The sequence below is a fragment of the Aplysia californica genome, unplaced genomic scaffold, assembly GCF_000002075.1.
Source record: "Aplysia californica isolate F4 #8 unplaced genomic scaffold, AplCal3.0 scaffold00241, whole genome shotgun sequence".
In the NCBI taxonomy this organism is placed as follows: domain Eukaryota; kingdom Metazoa; phylum Mollusca; class Gastropoda; order Aplysiida; family Aplysiidae; genus Aplysia; species Aplysia californica.
In genome coordinates, this window is record NW_004797511.1 from 186,683 (window position 1) to 199,774 (window position 13,092).

The 13,092-nt window shown below is 41.9% G+C and overlaps 2 protein-coding genes across 3 annotated transcripts in view; one reads left to right on the forward strand and one right to left on the reverse strand.

The window, feature by feature from the left end:
• Positions 1–4,142: 4,142 nt before the first annotated feature.
• Positions 4,143–11,754, reverse strand: LOC101861819 (glutamyl-tRNA(Gln) amidotransferase subunit C, mitochondrial). Of its 2 annotated transcripts, none has more exons than XR_001184926.2 (5): positions 11,536–11,754; positions 8,736–8,786; positions 6,956–7,166; positions 5,767–5,870; positions 4,143–5,259 (listed from the first exon to the last, which is right to left on the reverse strand). XR_001184926.2 is itself a non-coding variant. In XM_005100233.3 (5 exons), the coding sequence occupies exons 1-5, from the start codon at positions 11,614–11,616 to the stop codon at positions 5,186–5,188; spliced, it is 480 nt and encodes a 159-aa protein (XP_005100290.1). In that variant the 5' UTR covers positions 11,617–11,753; the 3' UTR covers positions 4,143–5,185. The 2 variants fall into 2 exon arrangements, 1 of the variants encoding a protein (XP_005100290.1); XM_005100233.3 differs by having other exon boundaries at positions 6,997–7,166; positions 11,536–11,753.
• A 121-nt stretch (positions 11,755–11,875) lies between these two features.
• Positions 11,876–13,092, forward strand: part of LOC101862042 (THO complex subunit 5 homolog) — an 18,182-nt gene continuing 16,965 nt past the window's right edge. Inside the window, exon 1 of the mRNA XM_005100234.3 lies at positions 11,876–12,065. Coding sequence (XP_005100291.1) covers positions 11,955–12,065 — 111 coding nt within the window. The 5' untranslated portion in view covers positions 11,876–11,954. The remainder of the gene's footprint in view (positions 12,066–13,092) is intronic.

The following is a 13,092-nucleotide window of genomic DNA, read 5'->3' on the forward strand; positions in this document are numbered from 1 at the left end:
GTCAAAGCTGTGGAGATGAGATGCTTCCGAAAAATCATTGGTATCTCAAAAAAAGATCACATTGCAAAAGAAGAAGTCAGACAACGGATCAAAAATGAAATTAGACCATATGCTGACCTTCTCACTCTGGCCAGGAAACGCAAACTGCATTGGTAAGGACACATCACCCGTTCATCCGGCCTTGCCAAGATGACGTCCAGGTAAAAAGGAGCAGAGGCAGACCGAAGAAGAGCTGGGAGCTCAACATCAAGGAATGGACAGGTCTGGAACTCAAACATACGCTCAGGAAAGGTGAAAACCGGAAGGAGGGGAGGAAGCTGGTGGCCAATTCTTCGAAATCGCCCCGATGGACAACCAGTCTACGAATAGGTGATGCTTCAGCTGAATGAATCAGAGAGAAATCACATCATTGAAATGCTGCAGGTGGACACCCCAGTTTCGTCAATCGAGAGTGGGTTCAGCGTGAACAGACACACTGTGCATGCTGCACGGGATCAAATAGCAACGATAGGCTCTCAAAAGGACAGACCTAGACCAAACGGAAGGTGGACACATTCATCCTAACGGCAACACTTGAGAAATCAATTTCAACCGACAAGCAAAGACCCAGGAGGAGTCAAAAAGACTTAGAAATGACAGTCCAATCTTTGTCAAGACTGTTCTTCTTCGTTTGAAAGAGGGAAATCTCCGTGCTAGGCGCCTAGTTTGTCGCATAAAACTGCAGCCCCATCACATCCAGCACAAACTTCACTGGGCACAGCGTCGCGTGTGATGGCCACGTCGTATTTGGAATACGTACAAGCACATGTTTTAAGATGAGTCCCAATTTCGACTGGAACGGCATGATGTATAGACCCGAGTCTACAGAAGACCCAACCAAAGCGTACATCCCAGATTACTTTAGACAAGCAAATGATTTCGGTGGAGGTTGTGTCATGGCGTGGGCTAGAATCAGTGATGTCGGGGAGACTATGCGTGTATCCATTCGTGAGAGCATGGCATAACAGCTGAAGGCTAAAACAACCAGGTTCTCGAGTCCAATGTACTTTTCTTTCAAAATCAAACCCAAGGACAAGTACATATTCGTGCAAGATAATGCACCTGCCCATAAGGCTGCTGTGACAAATCAATTTCTCAAAACTGACAACATTCCTCTCCTGCACCCATGTCCAGCGCATTCACTAAATCTCAATCGAGTTGAGCACTTGCGGGATTTTTAGATGGCACCATTCGTGCAAGACCACGCCAGCCCCAGTCCCTTGCTCAGTTAGAACAAGCCTTAATTCGAGAGTGGAATACCATCCCTCAATAGGCAACACATCGATTCATCACGTTCATACGTCGACGATGTGAAGATGTGAACAACACCAGATGCCACCACACATTACTGAAAGCTGTCACTTTTCATTTTGACCCCTGACAACTATAATTTCAAAATTGAAGATTAAAATCGTTCCTAAATTTGCACTCCACGTGTTTCCTTTGCTGTAAAATGAAAGCACTGTCTTATTTATTTGAAATTTTCTGACAAATTTGAGAAGTATTTTTGGTATTAATCCAGATATATTGCCTTTAGTCTTTAGTATGAGGTGTGGTGAAGTTAAAAATGTTAAAGAGTATAATTATACTCGTATAGTGTGTTAAATTCACTCTCTATCATGTCTACAGTTTCTTGTAATTTTCTCAAAATCTGTTCCTTGTATTGCCCTTCTTTCTCTCTCTCTCTCTCTCTCTCTCTCTCTCTCTCTCTCTCTCTCTCTCTCTGTGTGTGTGTGTGTGTGTGTGTGTGTGTGCGCGTGTGTGTGTGAGAGAGGGTGTGTGGGTGAGTGGGTGGGGTTGCTTGTAGTCTTATATTTTGACTGAACTTAAGATTTTCAAGTCCTGTGCATGTTGACTTCTTAATTATTCAAAGCGCGAATTTCTTTGATCCCTTTGGAATGTTACACGATTCCTGACCAGAAAATAAAGGTTTACGTTCACAAAAGCATTTTATCATTTAGACATTTTGGCCCAATCTCTGGGGGGTTGAAGGTACAGAAAGGAGAAAGAGCGTCGTGCTACGGGGAAAATTGTGAGCGTGGCGTTATTACGCAATGACCTCGGTAGGGTACATGCTTCAAACATGGTGTTTTTCCTCACAGTAAACAAAAAGACGAAATAAAAATTAATATGCTTGATAGTCAAAAGCATTCTAAACCCATGTGCAACGCCCCACTGCATTTTAGTCAAGACAATAGGGCCTACTGGGTTATATAGCGGTACAAACATAGGCACAATAAAGTGAACAGACAAGATCTACATCACTTTTGGAATATCATTAGATCAGTTGGTATTACACTGGCCTTTATTTCAAGGCTTTCTATCTACTTCACTTGTCCCTACTCAGCTCGGTCCTGTCAGAAATGGACACTAAATTTGTAGGTCTGCTTCTACAACTTTAACAATTAATGGTGAACTGGTATTAGAGGTATGTATATAGGTTTAACGCCCTCATCAGCACTGCAGTCGACTTCACTTGTGTTGGACTTGCCGAAGTTGAGCTTCGGTTAAGTTCATCTTTTTATCGGATGCCGGCACCTCTTCTTGCTCCACAGCTCCCGTGGGTAGAATTGAAGTTCGGATAAGTTTATATATTTTTTACTCCCCGACATCAGCTCATCTGTAGTCGACTGTATTAGGTCATTTAAGCGGGACCTCATCTGAGTTAAAAGTTTATCTCCGAAAGGACCGAGCCAAGCGGGAAATTCGTATGAAATAAGTGCCTTTCCCGAGGACACAACGTTGGATCGAGGTGAGGTTTGAACCCCGAACCCGTCATCTCACGTTTACGGACCCGGTAGCCTAACCACTAGACTGCCGACGCCTCCTTTCTCTTTGCGGATATCAATAAAATCTTTTCTATATAATCTTACACAAGTGTTGAAAGGGGTGGTAAACCCATAGAATTGCCAACATCATTGTTTACCAGAAAGGTACAGTCAAACCTCGTCAATATAATATAGCGCCAGGTTTTGTCAATGTTCGAAAAGGAACGTGTATAAAAACATTTTTGCGCCTTTACACCAGTCTGCCAACTGTTTGAATTGTACGGTCCTTATTTAACCAATGGAAACTTGCTCCGCCATACTGCTAGTGAACTTGCCACATTATGTACACTCTACACATGACATACATACACACTCTTTGAGCTGCTTCTCTCTCCCATGCCACCTCGGTCCGCCGGCAAAATATCTGGTGCTGCCAGCTGAGGCATCAGCCCAATAGACCTCAAGTGGCTCAAGGCTGACGGGTGCCCCCGAAGCTTTTACTTTTACATGTATCTAACTGCGAGGACAGGTCAAGTCTATGTGGTAGATCTGAGGCGTGTCAATGACTGACGAGCATCAGTGAATACAAAACTACCTTTACAGAGGCCTTGATAGTTTAGCCTCTGATGTGGCAGATATCTTCAATTTGAATTAATGTAAAGTTCAGCTGGGTTTGAATTTGTACACATGATACACACGCACACACAGAGAGAGAGAGAGAGAGAGAGAGAGAGAGAGAGAGAGAGAGAGAGAGAGAAAGAGAGAGACAGACAGACAGAGAGTGAGTGAGAGAGAGAGAGAGCGAGAGAGAGAGAGAGCGAGAGAAACAGAGAGAGAGAGAGAGAGAGAGAGAGAGAGAGAGAGAGAGAGAGAGAGAGAGAGAGAATACTCAGCTCTAAAACACATAAATCACCAACAAAAACAGTTTTCAAACACAGCTCACCCAGCAGAATTATTTCTTTTGATGTTGGGCAGATGGGGTTATTTAACAGAGGAACCTGGTTAAACCGACGTCCCCACTATTCCGAACTTAGTGCTCATCCTGAGCGTGGTGGTATAATGAAATTTGCCTGTATAAAAATCACGCCCCTTTCATTACTGTAAGGTTCTTTATGGGGCAGAACTTTCTAATTTAATGTCCATCTCTGATAGGTCCGAGCCAAATGGATGGAGAGCACTGAAAACTCTCTACAGCAACCAAAGTTCAGAATGGCCCTTTGGGATTTCAAACCATGGGCTATCTGTTCTGTAGCCCAGGACAATATCCTAACAGCACGCCCATTTTAGTATACTTTCCAAAATATTTTTGAACATAAAGAACAAAATCACAAGGAAAGCGGTGCCATTATAATTTATTGTCACCTTTATTAAATCCATGAGTTACGGCCCGGTTACACGTACCGGTAATGATAAATTGTACAAAAACTGGACGATCTAGCGATCATACGATAAATCGTTAGGTGTAACAACAAAATTGTTCAAAATTTGGACGATGAGATGATGGCTTGGAGACTCGGTCGAGAAATCAAACGCTGCTTGATATTTTCCGTGCAATCGTGGTCAGATTTGGGGGAGACACGCTTTGACTAGAATCACTTTGAAATTCACAGCCGACCAGGACTTAATTTAAGGCGCAAAATTTAAAAAATAATAATTGCATCTTAAAACTGATTTCATATTCGGAAACAGTATCTCAAAATAAGCAGAGCAGATAGCAGGGAACCTGATTCGATGTGAAATTATGTAAATTTTAGTAATTTTATTATTTAATTGATCATCAATAGTGAAATTGTGCATCAAGGTCACTCGGTGCGTTGCACATCTGCTGCCAAGTCAAAGCTTCTCTTTCTACACACAACACTACAGTATGGCCACCTTTTTCTAAAGACGCTGTTCTGCTATAACCAAAATGTACAGGGGAAGGGGTTGGTAGGGGGATTTCTCGCGATCTAGAGGTACAATGTTCGCTTTTCATTCAGAAAGTCCCGAGCTCGATACCTTCACATAGAGAGCAGGCAAATCGCTGTTGTCGCAAAGAGACATGATGGCTTAATTATGACGAGGAATCTCTTCGATCGAAAGAAAACTTGACGATAGATTGGAACGTGAAAACAGACATCACAGTTTAATAAAACGGACAGTTCTCGCATACAATGAATCTGACACAATTTATTGTTGCATGTAACCGGGGCTTTAGTCTGGAAAGGGGCCAACAAATGCAATCTCCTTCAATTTTTTCAATTCTCACTCTCATATTTCTCATTTCTATAAGTATAGCAGACGTAAGCAAAGTTTTTTGTTACTAGGTCTCCAAACACATCAAACACCATTCATGTTTCACAAAATGTGGCTCCTTAGAGTCAAATGATCTATCACTGTCAGGACGAATCCTCATCTTCTTGCAGGCCAAGTTTAAGATGTTGCTTGTCTCTTTTCTTTAATGGCACATTACCTGTGGAAGTTTAAATAGTTTTAGTAAAAATTTCACTTCACTTGCAACGTGAGTAGGGCATGTAAGTGCCGAAGATTAAAAGTTTTACTATTTTGTGAGTAGAGAGCAAAGAAAAATGGAGAGATACAGATGATTGATGTTTGACAGGAAAGAAGGAGCTACCCACAAAATAGCCCCCCTGGACCACCTATTTCCTGTGGAAAAGATATAGGCCTATTAAATCATAAAGAATCAAATTGTCCGCTAAGATAATAGATCCACAAAAAGCTAAGAACACACTGCATGACATCCACACACACACATACTACACACACACACACACACACACACACATACACACACATGTATACAACTGAACAGCAAATGCATTTGAATACATGATGAACATGAATACACATATATACAACATGTACACAATTACTCAGCATGTACATACATTCAAATACACAAGCACACCAGTTGCACAGCACACACAAACATTCAAACACACATACACAGTACACATACCAGGAGGTGCTACAAAGTACTGCTCTTCTGTTTTCAAGGCGTTCAACAAAACTTGTTCAGTACAGTTTCCCTCTGTCACTTGATCCTCACAGAGCCACAACTCTCTGGAAAGTTTTAAAAACTTTGGCATGTACATCTCTTTTTAACTAACACTAACAGACATAAGAATGCATACTTTCAAGCACATACAAACGCTAAGGCATATGATTATGTAGCAATAAGTTTCCATTTTTTGACAGGTAAGTAAGATAATAATAGCTCACTGTGATAAAAACGACCTTATTTTTTTGGAGCATTGTATTTCATTCACACTACTAAAAAATCAACTTTATCAATGAAAATTCGACAACATGAAATCAGTGCTTGTTTAAGGTTTTATTATTTTTTTTTTCAGGAGGGAGAGGGGGATTTAATGCCTTCCCAGATTAAAAAAAAATATTGCTAAAGCAAACTAACTAAAAATTGCCAAATCGATTTTTCACTACTCTTAAAATCAATATTAGCTCATACAAAAAGACATTTTCAAAACATCTTGGTCTTGAGTAAGTTTTTGAATCCTTGTCCAAAACTTTTTCCAGACCCAATGCTATGCCAGGATCTAAATAGAATCTTATAGAATATTATAATTTTCTCTCTCATTAATTTTCTCTGTCAGTTTCTCTCCACGAATGAGCAGGACGGAATTTGTTTATGTGTACACAGATATGAATGAAGGATGTTAGTTAGTTTTTACAAGGTGCTGCAAAAGTTTTCTTGCAAAGCCTAAGATGGTGATCACAGCCTGCTGTTTCCAGTTTCAGAGAGACATAACTGTGACCCCCAAAATTACCCTGGGTGTTACATGCTAGTTCAGCGTGAGGGGCTATAGTAGGCAACTCTACTTTATCCCCCCCCCCCCCCCCAGCAAATAGCAAAATTGCTCAGAGGACCCTTAAAGTGAGGGCACACAACAGATATTAACTCCCCTATGTGCAGTGTAGAAGAGAAGATTGTCAATTTATTTATTACAGAGCTCTCATCATCTGATTCCCTTGTAAGGTACTGTGATCCTAGCACACACATCTTTCTAGATTGATGGGAGAATAGTTTGAGTAAAGACAAGCTTATTGACACAGTAATGGTCATTTAGTGCTGACAAAAAGCAAGACAGACAGAAACAATAGAAAGAAAGAACAGAAAAAGGACCTACCACTGGTGCCCTCCAACCACTCACAGGAAAGATGAGGTTACCTGTCCTCCAAAACATTGTCCAAAGGCTCCACACCCTCTGTATCGACTACGTGAAGTCGATTGGCCGACTTGACAGAACTGCGAAGCCACTCAAGTCCTGTCTCATTATTGAACTCAACCAGGGAGATCCGCTCCAGTTGTTCAACGAGTGCTAAATCTACCTCTGGGACCTGAGAACACAAATTGTCATAGTCATATAACACAATTGCCTACTTTTGATTTTTTGTTTTGAGAAAGTTTAAAGAACAGTGCTTTCCAAGATCCCTCTTACGACTTTAGAAAAAGTGAACATTGATTCATACTTGAAATTGAACTTTTAGTTGATAATTAAACAATTCCTGTCTGTATTGAGATTTTCACCCCTTCCTACCCACCCAGCAGTAATGGGTACCTAATTTTGAGTTGGGGAAGTAAAGGCGGCGTGGAAAGGAACTGCCACCCTACCACAATATATATGCTGAAGGCCCAGGAAGTTGTCTCACTAACAAGGCAATCCCCGATGTCCAGATCGGAAGCGGGAACAACTTTACTTTATTGAGAATATGGAACAACTTTACTTTATTGAGAATATGGAACATGATCCAAATTTTTCCCATGAATATACAGAAACCTGAAAAAAATTACATACACAACTGTTTACGACTGCAATTAAATGATGCATCCACTGTTTTTATTCACGGCACATCAGAAATAAGCTTTGATTACAAACTACAGAAATTTGAAAACTTCATCGGTCCATATGAAATTTGGGTTGAATAAATCGCCACGTTCCCTAACAAATTCGCCAAATCACAGAAGTTAAGTTTCAGGGTTTGCATCCAAGGAAGGGGTCAGAGTTGTTTACAGACTTTGCTGAATATTTTGCCCTGTGAACCCAGTGTCAAGATACACTGTTGTTTTCTAAATGATTAGCATTTGTTCCAATTCACTTTTCCCATCTCCCAGTGTCATTTAGTGATAACAGAAGTCATAGAGATTACATTTTCTCTGGTCAGAATTTTTCACTCCCACCTTCTTGGGTCAGATGACATTTGTCCAGCATCATGTTTCGATTCATTAACATTATTTTTTTACTAGAATCTCCAATGATGATAGAATATTGCCCTTGCAAAACAATTGCCTGGGTGCGTCCGTACACAATTAAATTTGTTTTAAATTCGATGCAACCATCTCTTTAAAATGTAATACAGTACTCTTCACCTGAACATGTGGTGGTCAGGAGCACTCTTAATTATCCTTAGCGTGCGTTTACATGAAGCATGCATTTACATGAACTCGTGCACAGGGGGAAATGGATGTGACTATCTAGATCCTATTTCTTTGATATTTGGGTGAGTACTGTTACCTTCCTCGTGGGGACGGGGTCGCTTTCACCGACAACGCGATGAAATGCGACTGGTTTTTTTAAGGATTCCCCAATCACCGTTACGTCTACAAAGGCTTTGAATGAGTGGTGGAAAAAAGCAGAAAGACAACCTCATTAAATCGTATGGATGTGAACTATATTTGTCAAGAAAAGATTTTTTTAAAAAGTAAACGGTTGGTAATGTTTATTGTTTATAGGGAAAAGCTCTCAGCCCCACTCCGGAATATCTGTAATCTGTATTGCAACTCAGTTTACATGCATGGATGGCATCGGACATCTTGAGAGTCTTTTCTCTTAGGATTCATTGAATTAATTTTTGCAAAGAAAATGAAAAATATGATCACAACAGACATGAAGCACAATTAAAGATCACCTTTGGTAAAGCATCAAAGTCCACTTTTTCCCATGTTGGTTTTGGTGGTACCTATTGAGAAAACATAAAACAAGAGTCACCTCAAATCAGTACAATCTGTGCTCAGGCCATTGAAAGGAGGTTAATGCCAAGATACACTATTCTTTACACTCTCTTTGTTCTCAGTTTTCAATGTCAGGAAAGATTGAAGAATACTGGACCACTCGTATTTTTGTGCGAGAATGGGGGGGCGGAGGAAGGGATCAGGGGAGGGGGCAGTAGTGTGGCTCTCCAAGCGCAAATGGCGCCATCCTTTGAAATGGAGAAGGGATTTTCAAAAAAGGGAATATGATTTTCCAAAACTTAACAAAATATCACAATATTTTCTTCAAACAAATCTCTTATTCAGTGTTCATCCGTAAGTACACCAGTCTTTAGTTAAGGTGTCTATAATTAGGCTAGTAGGAGGAGAGTGGGTAAACCTCCCGTTGCCAGTCGCAAGGGTCTCCCCGCGTCTTTCGTTCCCTACGTTTGATGTCACCGAGGGCGCCGAGCCCAGATCGGCGCTACCTGAACCAGTGTCTCTGCCTTAACCCATCTGGGCGTTCATTGTTTAGGTGTGAAGACTGTTCAAAATGAATCAAAATGATCCATAAACTATTTGATTCAATCAGTTGAAAACAGGGTTTTTTCCCAAGAATAGCAAAAAAGTTTCTTTCATACCCCATCCAGATGTTTGATGGAAGAACCAAGAAATATCACCAAGAAAATAACTCAGCCAAAAATGCTACAACAGGTAGCCTACTCCCATCACACCAAGAGATTGTACTGTTGGGCCAAAGGGCCAAGATGGATTTGGCGCCTGTATGGAAGGGAGGGGATGGAGTGGTACAGCCTGGACATGGTAAGGCTGCGAACTGTCTAAAAATAGGTTAGACTGTCAGCTCTAGAAACCAGAAGTGCAAGTGAATCAGGGAATGGGGTCATTATGTCAAGACACCCCGAGGGCAATAGTAATGCATGTTCTTGACTGTGAATGTGTGCTTTTCTGTTGATCTGTGGGAAGTTATTGTTTTGTGTGTGATTATGATATGATGTGATTGTGCACATCTTGAGCGCCGAACTTGGTCCTTTATCATCAAATCTCTCTCTATATGTAAAAGATTGTACTGGCACATCTATTCTTCTCGCTTGGAAGCAGGTGTCTGTGTATCAGTATGAAAATTAAACAAAGGCATATAGTAGGTCTACAGTTTATAGGCCTGTAATAAGTAGGCAATACCATTCGATGTGCATAAATTTGTTCTTGGTGCTACCTTCTCTGGAAATGACACCAAGTCCCTGGGGGGGGGGGGGGGGGGGGGGGGGGGGTGTGGTTCTCCCCCCTGTCAAACTGTTAATGAATAGACCTAGGCTACCGGTCTGAAATTCTTAATTGAGAGAGATTAAAGGTAAGATTGAACTTTGGTGGACCCACTGCTGGGGGGGGGGGGGGGGTGGGGAACTACTTTTGGGCGTCGTGCGATGCCATACGCTGGTCCACTGTTCTTCCTTGGGCCGCTGCCTCGTGGCCTACCCGGCTGGCAACGCGCTCTCTCTCCTCTTCCTCCCTTGCCTGAATCCTCTCACTTCGGGTACATTTAGTCAACTGAAAGTTTCTACCGGATTTTTCGACCGCAAAGCCCGTGAGTGCACGCGAGAGGCTAGACCCAAGCTCTGATTGGTCAATCTAGTCACAGCATGGCACCACCTCCACCATGTCTCCCCCTCTCTTCATTGCTCCGGTAAACTTCACCCGCGCCTCTTTATCATCTCTCATGGTACCTCTTCGCACCTTTATCATCTCTCATGGTACCTCTTGGGCCTACCCTAGGCTGGCAATGTGGGTCTACTAAAGTTCTTGGGCAGAGCCAACTATTTAAAATGTTCCTGGTCCACTTTTCTTTTCTCTGTTCATTTAAATTGATTTGCATTACGGTATGTGTGTGTTTTCTTTTAATTATTATTGTGGCCAGGGGGACAGGCCCCCCTGAAACCCCTCACCTCCCACCCACCCCCGCCTGTCGAATACTATAAGTTATCATAACTTAAGTGCTGAAGGTGCGGTCCACCAAACGCACAAGCCAGCCTCCAAGAAATTACGCAGCAATGGGCAATTCCGCGCTCACGCACAAGCGCGCTAATTTGCATTGTATGAACTGATAGGTCATCTGGGTATCTCTGCATTGTCCTGCTCATTTTAGTTAGTACCTCTACTCTGTTGTTTGTCGATGAGGTATGATGTCGAACCATGGCTTCCTATCATGACTATTTTGGCTTATCGTTTAGCGGAGATTTTACATTCCAACCGACAGAAGGAGTGGTTGACTAATCAATTGATTAGGACCCATAACTGTATAAGTCTGTTGTTTCCCTAGTGCGCATTAATAACATGTATATAAACACGGTGGGTTCACCAAAGTTCAACAGCCAGATTAAAAACTGGGGAAAATCATGATTTCCTAAGGTTGTCGAGATATCTAAAGCAAAAGTAGATCTAGAATCTAGATGTCTAGATCTAGTCCTAATCCGCAGGTGGAGTCCGGTAGGCTATTCTTCAATCTTACCCAATGTCAAGCGAATATCACTTTTGAGTTCAATCTTTCAGAGATTTGACTTAGATCTAGACAATCAGCACATGTCAATAAACTGAGATCACATTGATTACAAGATAATATGTTGTGATCGCTTGCCTAGCCAGTCTAACCGTCATAATAAGTACGGCTAGCCTGCTCTTCTTTAGCCTAAACTAGACTAGTCTAGATAGATCTATGCTCCATACTTTTGATGAGAGCTGTCGCACAGCTCGAAGTCTTGCAAAGGTCCAACACACTCCCAAGCACTTCTGACTCAAATGTTGCATTGCTGACAATTGAGAACTCTAGATTATATCTTGGCTACGAACACTGCCTGGCCAACGAACTCTGAATTAATTAATGAACTTTTAGGCCTATTGTAAACTGCACACCAAAACTTCGCTTGGATTTGGTTGGAGGAATTGAAAGTAGAATCCGCACGACAGGTCGGAGAAAAGAAAAGGAACAGAGAGAGAATGGAATACTCGACTCTTACTTTCACCGATTCTCAATTTCCATTATTTCGATTTCCGCAGACAACGGAAACAAACTAGGCCTACTCAGCCTTACCGGTTAGTAGTCCAATTGAAGACAAACTTTTAGTTTTACGTTGCGAAATTTCATCATGTCAAAAGATGAACACCAAGACGGAAAGAAAAAGCGTTTGCTCAAAACCGACGCAACTTCGCCGGCGCATTCTGATGCGAAGAAGATAAAGAGTGACCAACTAAACAAGGTTAGCATTCTGTATAGATCTATTATCGATAGATCTTCGTAGGTCTAGAAATCTAATTCGGGGTGCCCACTACGGACGGGATCGGCCGATCGAGGGCGATCGCCCGACTCGATCGCCCGACTCGATCGCCTGAAACTGAAAATAAACACGTTTGTTTTTGAGGCGATCGAGTCGGGCGATCGGGCTGATCGGCCGATCCCATCCGTAGTGGGCACCCCGTATTTTCTGGTCCAGGATGAACAATCGCAGTGTTTTCAGACTGCGTCTTCCCCCTAAGCTTCCCTTTCCGACCAGACTTTCCTCCTCTCTTCCCCTATCTCTGCTGCGCCTGCGCTATTTTTATCTTTCAGTTTCTACTGCTTACTATTGTTGCTGTACATAACTTTTAAATTTTACTCAAATTGTGTTGAAACTGCTTGATGATGTATTGATTAAAATATTATATTGCTGCATTTTATTGTCGTTTGTATGCATTGTTTTTTTTCATTGTAAATCTACAGATGCCCTTTTACTGTTAAAAAATTGTGGGCGCTTTTTCGGTAGTTCCCACCCCGCATTTGTTATTCGCCGGTTTTGGCCCCAAGAGTAGGGGGGTTTCAGGGGGGCTTGCCCCCCTGACCTAATAAAAACAAGGTGGGGGGGTTTCAGGGGGGCATGCCCCCCTGAATTTTACCACAATTTAATGTTTTGCAGTTGTTAGGTTTGACATCTTAGCTTGCCGCGAATCAAACGTATATAGATCTAGATGTAGGTCAGGCTCTATCAAATAAGGGGGGTGGGAACTACCGAAAAAGCGCCAAATTGTGTTTTTTGTATAGATCTTTACCATGTCGCAGAAATTTACCTCTATAGTAGGGGAAATTTGCCTCTGTTTCAGGAAACTTTGCGCGCACGTCTATTGATTTACCACACACAAGGGAATCAATAACAAGTACAGTCGAACCTGTGTAAGACGGAATCGCAAGGGAGCCTGAAAAAAATTCTGTCTTAGGGGAATTTAATGGAAGATGGAGTTTGGGGGGAGATG